This window comes from Leptonychotes weddellii, chromosome 4 (genome assembly GCF_054177405.1).
Source record: "Leptonychotes weddellii isolate Sample4059 chromosome 4, ASM5417740v2, whole genome shotgun sequence".
Classification (NCBI taxonomy): Eukaryota; Metazoa; Chordata; class Mammalia; order Carnivora; family Phocidae; genus Leptonychotes; species Leptonychotes weddellii.
Window position 1 is genome coordinate 28,617,673 of NC_138372.1, and position 14,141 is coordinate 28,631,813.

The 14,141-nt window shown below is 39.3% G+C and overlaps 1 protein-coding gene and 1 non-coding gene across 2 annotated transcripts in view; one reads left to right on the plus strand and one right to left on the minus strand.

Moving 5' to 3' along the window:
• ZMPSTE24 (zinc metallopeptidase STE24) overlaps nt 1-14,141 on the plus strand; it is a 41,873-nt gene that overhangs the window by 24,425 nt on the left and 3,307 nt on the right. The window contains 2 exon segments of the mRNA XM_081818193.1: nt 9,264-9,368; nt 12,105-12,248. Of these exon segments, the coding sequence (XP_081674319.1) occupies nt 9,264-9,368; nt 12,105-12,248 (249 nt within the window).
• LOC115942431 (small nucleolar RNA U13) lies at nt 9,985-10,088 on the minus strand. Its single transcript, XR_004077034.1, has one exon. It is a non-coding gene; the product is annotated as a small nucleolar RNA U13 (small nucleolar RNA).

Below are 14,141 nucleotides of genomic sequence, written 5' to 3' on the forward strand. Positions count from 1 at the left end.
TCGAAAAGCCTGCTTAATTTCGTTGATAACTACAAATTTTTAGCATCTAGGTATAGGTTACATGATGAAGATACATTAGACATAGTCCTGCCCTGAAGAACCTGTAGTAGAGGAGACTAGCCATGTACACAGATAGCCCATAAATTAACACAGGCTGTGGTAAATAGTGGCTGGGATAGTGTGGCTTTTAGAAGTTAAGAAATTAATGAGAGTTCTAATAGACATTTTCTTCAAAGAGAAGATATTTGACCTAAGTAGAATTTTGACTTGGGAATGGGGCTTTTCAGGTTGAAGTTATGGAATGAATAGAGCTGTAGAGATTAAAAAAAAAAAAAAAAAAAAAGCTACATGCTGGCTATTCTAAGACTAATGATTATGTGGATTTTTGTAGATGGAGATAGAAAGGTAGACTGGGACCAGTTTATAAAATTCTTCCTGAAGACATCGAGTGGTTGTTTCAGTGGCCTGGAAGGTTTAGATTGATTTGGGTAGAAGCCAAAGCTTGCTTTAGGAAGATTACAGTTTGGTGGCAGCATACAGGATAGAGCAGACTGGAGGCAGGGAGACTTCTAGGGGCCTATTGCATCAAAGTAACCAAGATAATGAGGGTCTGCAGTAGAGTGAGGATCAGAGTAAGTGCAAGAGTCACAGTAAAAGGTGGATTTAAAGTACCTGGTGATTGCTATTGTGGGGAGTGAAGGAAGTCAAAGATTGACTCAACACAGAGAAAGACAAATACCGTACGATTTCACTCATACGTGGCATTTAACAAATAAAACAAACGAGCAAGGGGGAAAAAAAAGAGGAAGAGGCAAAGCAAGAAACACTCTTAACTATAGAGAACAAACTGAAGGTTGCCAGAGGGGAGGTGGGCAGGGGGATGGGTGAAATAGGTGATGGGGATTAAGGAGTGCACTTGTGATGAGTACTCGGTGTTGTATGGAAGTGTTGAATCACTATACTGTACACCGGAAGCATAACACTGTATGCTAACTATACTGGAATTAGAATAAAAAACATGAAAACAACAACAACAAAGATTGACTCAACACTCATTAACTATAGTGCTTTCCAGTGCATGTGCCACACTACTATTTTAGGTAGCATAGCAGGATTTTAAATTTGAATAGCTATATATTAAGGTAAATAAAACTAGTTCATGAATATGGCCATTTAGGACAAGGCTAAGTTTTAAAAAGTGAATTGGTTTAAAGAAAGCTATTGCGTAAATAATCACACGGAGAGCACACAGATGTAGCAGAAGTTTAGGAAACAGTGGTTTATTCACCTGCTACTGAACGCCAACTGTGTACAGCGCAGTGCGGGTGAGGGGTCGCAAAGATGGTTTTCAGTCTGGATGAGGTAGAGAAAATGAAGCGATTCATTTAAAGTTTAAAAGAAAAAAACCTAAGTGATCTGAAATCCCTCCTCTCAGAGAGCGCTAGTAACATTTTGATGAATGGCTCTATACTGGTTATTAACATTTTAAAAGATGCTGAGGAAACTTAACTCTGGGATTTTACCCTTCTGGAGACAAACAGAGTATTTGGAACAACCTGTCTTGGAAGTAGTTTGAATAAAAGGAAAGGTAAAACTATAGAAAAGCTGCCCCTTTGTAGAAGAAAAGAAGTATGTCCCAGCAAGTGCTAGGGTTATGTGTAAGTCTCCCCAGTTAATAAGGGTAATAGAAAGGGCAGAGGCCCCAGAGATGTGGGTTCGGGGTTTACCCACTACTCACTAGCAAGATGATCTGAAGCCAGACATTCTTAATTTGTCAGCTTCCTTTTCTTCATCTCTAAAATGAAGATAATACCCCCCATCCTGCCCAGTTTTGGTGGTATTGGGATCAAATGAGTCAGTGGGTGAATCTTGTGAAAAAGAAAGTGCTATAGAGAAATAAAAGATGTGTGATAGTTCCCCCTTTCCTTTATGTGAAGTTAGCTTGGGAAGTAGAGGAAATCCAGTTTTGTCCAAGAATCTGTCATAAGGAAGTAAGTCTCCTTTGTGTGGAAAGTGACCCTCGTTTAAGCTCGCATCATTCCAAATCTTTGTGACTGTGTACTTCCAAACAGCGTCCTAAACCCAGCCACCTGCCACGACACAGAGACCTGTGCTGTCTAGTAGAGAGCTGGTTGTTCTGTAAAAGAATTCATAGTTCGTATCGGGAAGCTGGCCACTAGTAAAAACAGAAGCCCGAGGACCGTGTTACTTTATCTACAGTGAGGCTACTGAGAGCTGCCTTACAGCAGTGGGGGGTAATGAGCCGCACATAAACTGTCTGATACATCCGCGTCTGCCACATAGGCCATCACTGAGTGGGAGCTATTATCTTATTACTGTTATTAAACAAAACAGCCATATTTTTGCTTATTGTGAAAGCAACAGAAAAGAAAGCATGAATAATCTAGCTGACCATAAATATCTTACTATATGTATTTCTCATCTTTATAAACTATCATTTTTTTCATCATTCTCTTCCTATTGGACATATGGGTTGTTTCCAGTTTTTTGCTGTTAAAAATATTCTTGTAGTGAATATCTTCATATGTGAATCTTCACTCTTAATTTCCCCCTTAGAATAAGATGTCTGTTAATTGGTGCTTAAAATTGGTACTCTTTCTTCATGGCCCTGAAGGGACAGGTACACAGGTGGCTCTGCCTTTTAAAGAACTAGGTTAGTTTTTCATTCTTTTGTTCCCCTACCAGATATGCTCTGACCTAAATTTCAATATTTGAAAGGAAAAGAGATAATAAATGTCAATGCTGTTTTGCAAATCTCTTTATCTTCTTTGTCATGTATCTACCCGGAAGAATTGGGGAAGGAGAGGAAAGTGGTAGAATAATCTGGCTGCTTGTGTTCCCATTAGGTTGCATTTTTCTAAATTGTATAAAACAAAATCAGTTCCACATTCATCAGTTTTTTTGTACTTCACCCTTTTAAGTAGCTGCAGTTTATTTCAAAACCCTTAGCCTTCACTTTTCTAGAATGTATGTTCTCTAATTGTTTGTTGCAGGATACTGTGTGTGTCAGTAGATCAAGCTTGTTTATTATTTGGTTCAGATCTTTATATCTCTTTGATACTTTATTTGCTTGATGTTTCATTATTGAGAGAGGTATGTTAACAAATCTATTAATAGATTTGTCAGAATTGATATATTGCGAAGAAATAGTATTAGGTACATATAAATTCAGAATTAATGCATCTTCCTGGTAAATTCAATCTTTGACCATTCTGTGGTGACCTTCTTTAATAATGCTGTTAAGTCGTCTTTTTTTTTTTTTTTAAGATTTTATTTTTAAGTAATCTCTACCCCCAATGTGGGACTCGAGCTTACCACCCTGAGATCAAGAGTCCCATGTTCCACCAACTGAGCCAGCCAGGCACCTCTTGAGTCACCTTTTAAATTGATTTTGTCTGATGTTAATATAGCTACAGCAGTTTTCTTTTGGTTAATGTTTGCTAGATGTCATCTGTTTACTTTTTTAAAAAAATTATTGAGCTAAAACTTACCATTTCAACCATTTGTAAATGTACAGTTCAGTGGTTTTTAGCATATTCATCATGTTGTGCAACCAGCCACCACTATCTCATTCATCGTCTTACTTCCCACCTTAACCATCCTCTGTCTTAGATGCCTTATACAGGGCATGTAGGTAGGTTTTGTTGTTATGGTTGTTTTTATTTTTATTTTTATTTATTTTTTAAAGATTTTATTTATTTATCTGAGAGACAGAGCAGGAGTACGGGGAGAGGCAGAGGGAGAGGGACAAGTAGACTCCCTATTGAGCGGGGAGCCCAACATGGGCTCAATCCCAGGACCCCGAGATCATGACCTGAGCAGAAGTCAGACGCTTAACTGTCTGAGTCACCCAGGGCCCCCATTATGGTTGTTTTTAAATCCAAACTGAGAGTCACTATCTTTTTTTTTGTTAAAGCTTAGTTTATTTATATATGTTGTGATTACCGATATATTTGGAATTCTTTCTACCATATTATTTTATGCCCTTTCCTTCTGTCCTTTCCATACCCCCACCCTACCTCCAAACATACACACGTACACCTTCCTGCTTTTTTTTTAAGAACTGTATGAGGGTTTTTTAAAAATTATATTTTAGTTATTCAGATTGGAAGGTTCTTTTTTTTTTTTATTCTTATGTTAATCCCCATACATTACATCATTAGTTCTAGATGAAGTGTTCCATGATTCATTGTTCGTGCACAACACCCAGTGCTCCATGCAGAACGTGCCCTCCTCAATACCCACCACCAGGCCAACCCATCCTCCCACCCTGGAAGGTTCTTGTATGATTGTTCTTTCAGTGACCGCTGTTAAATATTAAGCTTGCCCATATAACTTAAAATCTTAAAATATCCAGTATCTTCACTGCTTCCTGAACAATCCAGGGACCATACACACTTTGATCCAGTTATTCCTTTCATCTTGTGTTTTAGTTTTGTTTTAATTTTTAGCCCACAAATTAGCATTATTATTATCTTATACAGTCACTATTTAGATTTATCCCTATGCTTACCTGTTTCTTTGCTTACCATTCCCTATTCATCTTACACCTTCCTTTTAGACATAACTTTCCTTCTTCCAGAAGTATATGTTTTAGCAACTTTTTTTGAAATTTCTGGGTTTTGTTTTTATTTCATTCTCATTCTTGGATGTCAGTTCAAGACTATCTTATTGAGTTATTTATCTTAGTACTTTATTTTTATTTTTTTAAGAGATTTTATTTATAGGGGCGCCTGGGTGGCTCAGTCGTTAAGCATCTGCCTTCGGCTCAGGTCATGATCTCAGGATCCTGGGATTGAGCCCTGTGTCAGGCTCCCTGCTCCTTGGGAAGCCTGCTTCTCCCTCTCCCACTCTCCCTGCTTGTGTTCCCTCTCTCGCTGTGTCTCTCTCTGTCAAATAAATAAATAAAATCTTAAAAAAAAAAAAAAGATTTTATTTATTTGAGGGAGAGAGAACACAAGTAAGGGGGAAGGGAAGACGGAGAGGGAGAAGCAGTCTCCCAGCTGAGCAGGGAGCCCCACGTGGGGCTTGATCCCAGGACACTGGGATCATGACTTGAGCCAAAGGCAGACACTTGACCAACTAAGCCACCCAGGTGCCCCATTATCTTAGCACTTTATTTATTTATTTTTAAAAGATTTTATTTATTTATTTGTCAGAGAAAGAGAGAGAGCACAAGTGGGGGCGGGGGGCGGCAGGCAGAGGGAGAAGCAGGCTCCCCACTGAGCAGGGAGCCTGATGCGGGACTTGATCCCAGGACTCTGGGATCATGACCTGAGCCAAAGGCAGACGCTTAACGACTGAGCCACCCAGGCATCTCATCTTAGCACTTTAAAGATGCCATTCTGGGGTGCCTGAGTGGCTCAGTTGGTTAAGCATCTGCCTTTGCCTCAGGTCATAATCCCAGGGTCCTGGGATCAAGCCCCACTGCTGGCTCCCTGCTCAGCCGGGAGTCTGCTCCCTCTGCCCCTCCCCCTTCTTGTGCTCACTCTCTCTCTCTCTCAAATAGATAAAATAAAATTTAAAAAGATGCCATTCCATTATGTTATAGCTTCTTTGTTCCTGTTGAAAAAGTCTGCTCTGAGCTTATTGTTAACTTCTTTATAGTTCTCTCTGGTTGTTCTTAAGATATCTCTTTGATTTTCATGTTCTGCAGGTATGGACTTCTTTAACTCAGTCCTACTCGGGATATATTGTCGTTCCTAAATCTAACAACTTAGATCTTTCCTGAAGTTTTGAGAATTCTTAGCCAATTAGACCTTTGAGTGTTGCCTCTCTCCCATTCTCACCTGTCTGTCTTTCTGGAATTCCAGTTAGATGAATGTTACACTATCGCATTCTGTCTTCCACAAGTGATAATCACTCTTTTTATCTTTTCCGTCTTTTTGTCTCTACATCCCAGTGCACTGATTCTTTCTCTGGATATATTTACTCTATTCTTTAACCAGCCCATTGTGTTTTAATTTTAAAGCTCTATTTGGTTCTTTTTCAAATCAGTTTGGTTGTTTCTGGATGTCTCCTGTTCCTTCTTCATGTTCTTAGATCTCTTCTTTGTGTAAAGTAGGCTTTTTTTTTTTTTTAAAGATTTATTTATTTATTTATTTATTTGACAGAGAGATAGCACAAGTAGGCAGAGCGGCAGGCAGAGGGAAAGGGAGAAGCAGGCTCTCTGCTGAGCAGGGAGCCTGATGCGCGGCTTGATCCCAGTTCCCTGGGATCATGACCTGAGCTGAAGGCAGCCGCTTAACCGACTGAGCCACCCAGGTGCCCCTAAAGTAGGCTTTTTAAAATATTTTATATGTAACAGTTCTATTATCTAAAGTCTTATGGAGCTAATGATGCTCTTTATTTTTTCTGCTCTTACTCATTGTTCCATCGTTTTCTGAAGTCTTTGGCAATTTTTATTGTGAGCTCACAATGCGTCACTGATTTTAATCTTTAGGAATCCTGAGGGGTCTGGGTTTAGGGTACAGTCCTCAATTAGAGGATTTGCATTTGCGTCTGTCATCTGTCCCCAGTGCTACCAAACTGGAAGTACTTTCATCTTTCAGCTTGGGATTTTTCTGGACCATACAGATCATGATTTTGAATTTTAATCAGAGACTTTTTTCCCCACTTTAGGTAAGACTTGACACAATTGGGTGATTTTACCACCATATTTTTTTCTAGCTCACTCTTTGACTCAGAGTGTAGTCCTTCATGGATTTGTGCAAGGGATCTCAATTTCATCTCCTCACCTTTGGCTTTCCCTTACTTTCTAATGAACTAAACTCTATGTCTAAAAGGATATTTATGGGGTGCCTGGGTAGCTTAGACAGTTAAGTGGCTGCTTTTGGCTTGGGTCATAGTCTCAGGGCCCTGGGATTGAGCCCCACATCGGGCGCCCTGCTCAGCGGGGAGCCTGCTTCTCCCTCTCCCGCTGCCCCTCCCCCCACTCGTGCTCTCTCTCTCTCTCTCTCTCAAATGAATAAATAAAATCTTTAAAAAAAATTTTTTAAAGGGTATTTATAATCTCTTTAGCATTTTTAGATGTCTGAGAGTTTTTCAGACTAGTTAGTAACATTGCCAGAAGCAGGTGTCCAGTGGTGGGTATGTATGTATGTTTGTGTTGGTGAGTGAATATGTATGTGCACGTGTGTGAGTGTGTATAAGATTAAATTGTTCATTGTGTCTTGGCACTATTTAGATTGAATCTGGGAAGTTATAAACAATTTTATTTGGCTTAGTAAACATATTTCATCATTGATTTGACCACCATTATGTTTAATTATTTTGCAGTACTGTAATAATATGCAAATGGTTACACGTGTCAACTAAAATTATTTTATTTGATTGATGAATATTGAATAATTTACTTTTACATTCATAATTGTGTAAAAGTTGAAAGCACAGGTCTACCAGACTACCTGGCTTCATATGCCAAACTTTGGCTGTATGGCCAGAGGAAAATTAGTTAACTTCTCTGCCTGGATTTTCTCATCTGTAAAATGGTAATAAGAATATGTCATATGGTGGTTGTGGTATATAAATGCGATAATTAAGTATTTAGCACAGAGGGTCTATGTTTGTAGTCATTGTTTAATAAATGTTAGCAATTTTTGTAGTTATTTTTTTCATCTTTCCTGGCCCAGTCTTCATATGTGTCGAAGGGGAAAAAATTAAAGTTTTCTCCTTATATAATGTCTGTTTCTTCCATATTGCTTTTTTTGGATCTAATCTTCCATCTTAACAACTTCCCTAATATATCTGGTAATTCTTGGTTGTCTACTCCTTAGTAAGAGAATGGGACTAAAAATTTGCCTGGAATCTCTGAGCCTATCGATAAGGTGTTTTCACTTTGGGCTTTGCTGTAGGCTGGCCTGGGTAGGCTTTTTGCTGGGCAACACCTGGTGTTAGTATCCTCCAGTCTTTCGTGGTGGAGTGGTCAGAGTTCCCAGGGAATACTCTTTTGATCTTCTGCCTGGAGGGTAGTGTTCTGGGAGCCAGGTGCGGGGTGAGGGCTGGGTCAGGAGAGAGAGTTGTCAGTATTCAGCATACCCTACCTACAGCTAACCAGTTACATAGTCTGTTGCTAGTGCACTCTAGTCTTCGCTGTGCCCAACCCTTGGCTGAAAAGTTCTCTTCTTTTGCCCTATCCAGAGAGAATAAATGTTCAGGCTCCTGCCACAATGAGGGAGGAGCAGTTGCCTTTTGGTGTGGAGCTGGAGAAGGAATCTGAAGCTTTAACTACTTCTGAAACCGCTCTTACCCAATTCTTATTTTAGGGCCTTCCCCTTTTCTCCCAGTTCCAGAAGTACCTAATGTTGTTAGTTCCCAAGCCCTTTGCAGACTGTGTGGTGTAAATCAGGCTGGTTCTCTTTGCTCCACTGCTGGCTTGTGAGTCAGCTTTCTTTAGTCTGCTAAGTCTGTTCATATGCCCGTCTGATTTCCTGCTTCCAAAATGTTGCTGTTGTCACCTCTCATGTTTTCCCCATCCATGTGGGTTTATATCTTTTAAAAAAGTTCCTTGACTATAGTTTTAATGGGGATTTTGGAGGGAATAACAGTTGTGAATTGTGAATGTTCTTTCCGCCATCTTAACTTGGAAGTCTCAGTTTTTTAAATGGCAATTCATGGTGTATTGGGAGGTGACCATAAGTGATATGTGCTTATTTGTAGATAATTTGGAATATAGGAAAGATATAAAACAGTTAAAACACCACTATAATTGTATCATATAGAAAAAACTGCTGTTAACATTTGATATATATCCAGTTTGTTTTCTGTATTTGTTTTTATATACACATTCACATTTTTTCAAAATTGGAATCATTATTTTTAGTTTTGTATCATGCTTTCTTCACTTAATAAACCATTTTCCCATGTCAGAACATAATTTTGGAAACATTTCTAATGGGTTTACAATATGGCTGTCATATAAATTTGTCATGACTTATTTAAATATTGTCTATTGATAAAGATTTATATTTTTAACATTCTTTTTTCTAATCTAAATTAGACTGTAAGCTTCATGAAGTCAGGGAATGTCTGTCTTGTTCATGATTCTTTCTCCAATGTTTAAGCTAGTGTCTACCATGGAGTGATTCAGAGAATGTTTTATTAAGTGGATGAGAAGTTTTGCACAAAAGTCTGACTGTTTTCTTAAGTTAGTTAGAATCTAAGAAGGGCTCTTACTAGATTAAAAGGCATAAACTTTTTGAAGGTTGTTAATAATTTTATTTTCAATGTGTTCTTTGATTTAGAATAAGAAACAAGGATGTAAAAATGAGGAAGTGCTTGCTGTACTTGGCCATGAACTGGGGCACTGGAAGTTGGGACACACAGTCAAAAATATCATTATCAGCCAGGTAAGTTGGGAGTGACAGTTCTCTCATTACGGCACGGTAGTCAAAGAAGTATGGCAGACAGGAGAGGTGGTCTGGTGGAGAGGTGGCTTCATCTCACGGCTCCCTGACCTAATACCTGTAATCTTAGGCAAGTTCCTTAAGCTCTCTCTGTCTCCAACCCTTACTGAATGATAATACCCCCTAGGACTGATATAAGAATAAATGAGTTAAGGCATATAAAGAGTTTGGAGTAGTATGTGGAAGCGGTAAGGACCGTGTCATTTTTATTGCTGTTACCACCATGGTGGCCCCCTCCAGAATCCCTCAGCTCTAGGAACTGCGAAGATCAAAAGCCATGAGTCTTGATAAGCTGGACATTAAAATGCTTTATTTTTAAACTTTTTTTTCTCATTTACAAGCCATTATATGTCTATTGAAGAGAACTGTAGTAGCTATAAAGAAGAAAATAACAATTCCTGTAACATTCTTCCTCTGGGGTCTAAATCAACTCTCTAAAGCAACAGTTACCATGGTTGTGAGGCTCCAGGCAAAATACCACTATATCCTGTTGACTGGTTCTGAGCAGGTGTGGCCTTAACTGAGTCTGAAGTGGGTGTTTGTTTTTGTTTTGTTTTCATGTCAGACGGGTAATGTGCTAAGGTCATAACAAGGTTTGAGGGAGGTAGATGTCACACAACGGCATAAACATCCAATCATCATACTTAAGAACTATAAAAGGATTAGAAGTGGGTCTTTGTACCTTTCTAAAGGCCTGCTGGTTCTGGATGGTGGTCTGTGTGGGAAGATCTGTGAGCTCCTCTGGGCCCTTCCTGTTTGTTGCCTTGCATCTTTCAGTAAAAAATGAATTCCTTGGCTTGAAGCTAATTGTATGGGTAGCTGGCAGTGAGTAAGACAGTAAATAAGTCCAAATCCAAGTTTAGAGTATTTAGTCTAAAGAGGAAAATCACTGCTGCTTTCATGAAGGAAGGGGTGCAGTGGAATCAGGCTACCACAGGGTAGTGGGCTGGTCCCTGAGGTGTGGTACCCGATCCAGGGAGGGGTTGACTGCCCCTTCTAATAGATTATGCACTCAGCAAAAGCCAGTAGGGGGATGGATATCTGGGTTGTTAACTAATGCACTGACTCCTTCCCTGGCACCTTGGCCATTTTGTTCAAGAGCACCTTGACCAAGTCCTAGAGTGGCTGGGGAGAGAAGCTAACATCCACAGAGCAGGTATCTTCTCCACCTTATTGAAAGCCTCCTTTACCGTGGACTCTTTTAGTAAATATTCACATTGGACCAAAGTACTATCATACTCTGGGCTAATTTTGGAAGTTTTTTCACATACCTCTTTTCCAGATCTTGTTAGCCATCCTTGAGTTCGTTTCAAGGCCCTGATCATTCAGCCAAACTATTATTTGCCCACTGCCAGTAGTTATATATTTTTAGCTCAGGCCTTCTATCCTTCCAGACTGAATGGGCAATGAGATATACTACCTAAAATTTCCCTCATTGAGAGTATTTCCTTCACCACTGTCTTCCAGGAACAGCCCCAAGTGATTCTCTAATGCCACAGCAGTCCACTTTCAGCCGGTGCCAGAAATATTGTATTGTTTGTAAAATGGGTGTTCAACTTTTTCATCCTCATATGATTATAGGGAGCTCCCCATGAGTAAGGGTTGATTGAGGGGTGGCAGGAGTTGGTATACTGGGCGTATGAGCCACTTGCCCATTTAACTTCTCTCTTCATGACATCCTTCATTCCTACTTGCATAGATACCACTTAGACCGGATGTTGGAGTGCTTCAGGGCATACCAGTTTCCTGGCTAGGTGGATCAGTTTAGGAGGGGCAGCTCAGGCTGCAGGATCCTAGTGTCCCATGGTCAGGAATCAGTCTCTGGGAGGACCCAGTAGCAAACCAAAAGTTGTTTTTCAAAAGGCAAGTAGTTACTGGACATAAATGGCTCGCATGGCTTCTAATCCTAGGGGCCTTCCCCGTGCTGAAGTTTTCTGTTGGAGCTTGTCATGTTGGATCCACTGAGTTACAAGGACTGAATGGTAGAGCTGCTTGTGCTTCATCCTGGGCCAGCTGGCGAAACTTATGCTGAGCCCCACTCTAGGCTGGTAGCTTTTGAGGCATCTGGCGAATGGTTTGGAGCAACACATTCAGATATGGTACCTCTGGCCTCTAAGATCCTGACCTGCCAAGGGAAAGAATGGTATTTGTTCTCCAACCTTACTTTAGTACCCCTTTACTCATATTTTGGTGCAGACTTTTAGTTTTTTTTCTCTTGTTTATTGTTAAAGATACATCTACTTTTTTCTTGGACCTAACTACTCAGTACAGCTCCAGTGGTCCTAAAGAGTATTCAAGGGACTCTTGTTTTTTTGGAGCTTCCATATCAAGGTGAGGTGGAAGGCCTTGTGTCTGATTATGATTTAGTGCAAAGCCAGAATCCATTCTAGCCCTTTAACTTTTTACAGAAAGAAAATATTCCATTGCTATTGGCCACTTGAAACCCTCAGTCATAGGAGGCTCCATTAGGCCTGTCTTTAAAGAAAACTATACAGGTTAGACATTTGGGGAAATTTTATTTTTCTTTCTAGAATAAAATTATAAAGTTACCTAAATAACTTTTTCTGTGATTACACTAGTACCATTCTTAGAATCACACCATGATGTCTGATTCTAGTTTTTTGATGCTTCTGAAATCACCTTAGTAATAAGTTAGAAATTTTGTGTCTTTCTTTCTAGATGAATTCTTTCCTGTGTTTCTTCTTGTTTGCTGTATTAATTGGTCGAAAGGAGCTTTTTGCTGCATTTGGTTTTTATACCAGCCAACCCACTCTAATTGGATTATTGATCATCTTCCAGTTTATTTTTTCACCTTACAATGAGGTAATGTATAATTGTTAAAATTATCTCACATATGCCCTTGCATTTCAAATGTAGAACCTTTAAGATAGTGAAAAAAGGAATAAACAAAAACTATAGTTTTAACAAGTAGATGAAACAAAGTCTTTTAGTCCCTTGATTGACTGGCCTGTCTAAGAAAGTAGCAGAAAAACCCAAGCCCAAATGAACAAATGCTTGCATACTGTTAGCAGGGGGAAAAAAGTAGAGGACTAGACTTTAGTGGTGGAAACCTTGATCTAACGTGTACCTCAGAGACTTGGTGGATGGAGATTAACTATTAGAATGCTATGTCCTAGATCACATTCACCAGTGCTTGGCTGAAAATCTTCTGTGTGTGAGGGAATGAAACAATGATAGTTGAGTATATGTAGGGCTAGATGTGGGAGGCTGTATGACACTGTTCCTCTGATCTGTTCTCTGACTACCTGCTTCAGAATAGCCTTGTCGGGGGGGAGGGGGCTGGTGGCTCAGTTGGTTAAGCGTCTGCCTTTGGCTCAGGTCATGATCCCAGGGTCCTGGGATCGAGCCCCGTGTCGGGCTCCCTGCTCCACTGTGGGGAGCCTACTTCTCCCTCCGCTTGCTGCTCCCCCTGCTTGTGACTCTCTCTCTCTGTCAAATAAATAAAATCTTTAAAAAAAAGAAAAATAATAACCTTAGGGGTCACACCATAGGCCCTTTAAATCAAAATTGGGTGTGTTATGGTAAGTGAATTTCAAGAACCACTGCTCAGATTGCTCAGTAGGGGGACTCCATGCAGGTGGTAAGGCATGGATTAATGAGACTGTATATTAACAAATCTGATGATGGCAACATGTCATGATATTTGATAAATTAAGTCAAATTAAGCCAAGAAATAATATTGAGGATTTTGAGTTGTCTCCATTCAGAAAGATTCATTCTTTGAGACAGGTTGTAAAGATTTTAAGGTAAACCAAATGAATCCTCTTTCTCCATTACAAAGGGGGAAGGGATTCAGAAAGAAAAATAGAGAGGAATAGATGATATTTGCATAGCGTTGTCCATATAAACTAACAAAGTTTTCCAGAGCACTGAGATTTACTACCTTTAGAATCTTTTTTTTTTTAAACTGGGGAAAAAATATTTGTAAAATATTTATAAAAATTTAATGTTTATTTAATATTTATAAAAAATTTTATATATAAAATTTTTATAAAATATTTATAAAAATGCCTTATGCAGTTTGTTACTGCTTAAAGAAGTTAGAGACACTTTTTTTTCAATTTTATTTTATTATGTTATGTTAGTCACCATACATTACATCATTAATTTTTGATGTAGTGTTCCATGATTCATTGTTTGTGTATAACACCCAGTGCTCCATTCAGTATGTGCCCTCCATCATTGGGCTAACCCATCCCCCATCCCCCTCCCCTCTAAAACCTTCAGTTTGTTTCTCAGAGTCCATAGTCTCTCATGGTTCATCGTTCATCTCCCCCTCCAATTTTCCCCCCTTCATTTTTCCCTTCCTACTATGTTCTTTTTTTTTTTTTAACATATAATGTATTATTTGTTTCAGAGGTACAGGTCTGTGATTCATCAGTCTTATATAATTCACAGCGCTCACCATAGCACATACCCTCCCCAATGTCTTATCACCCAGCCACGCATTCCTCCCACCCCCACCACTCCAGCAACCCTCAGTTTGTTTCCTGAGATTAAGAATTCCTCATATCAGTGAGATAATATGATAACTTGTCTTTCTCTGATTGACTTATTTTGCTTAGCATAATACCCTCTAGTTCCATCCACGTCATTGCAAATGGCAAGATTTTGGGTTTTTTTGTTTTTGTTTTTGTTTTTTTTTTTGATGGCTGCATAATATTCCATTGTATATATACACCACATCTTTTTTTT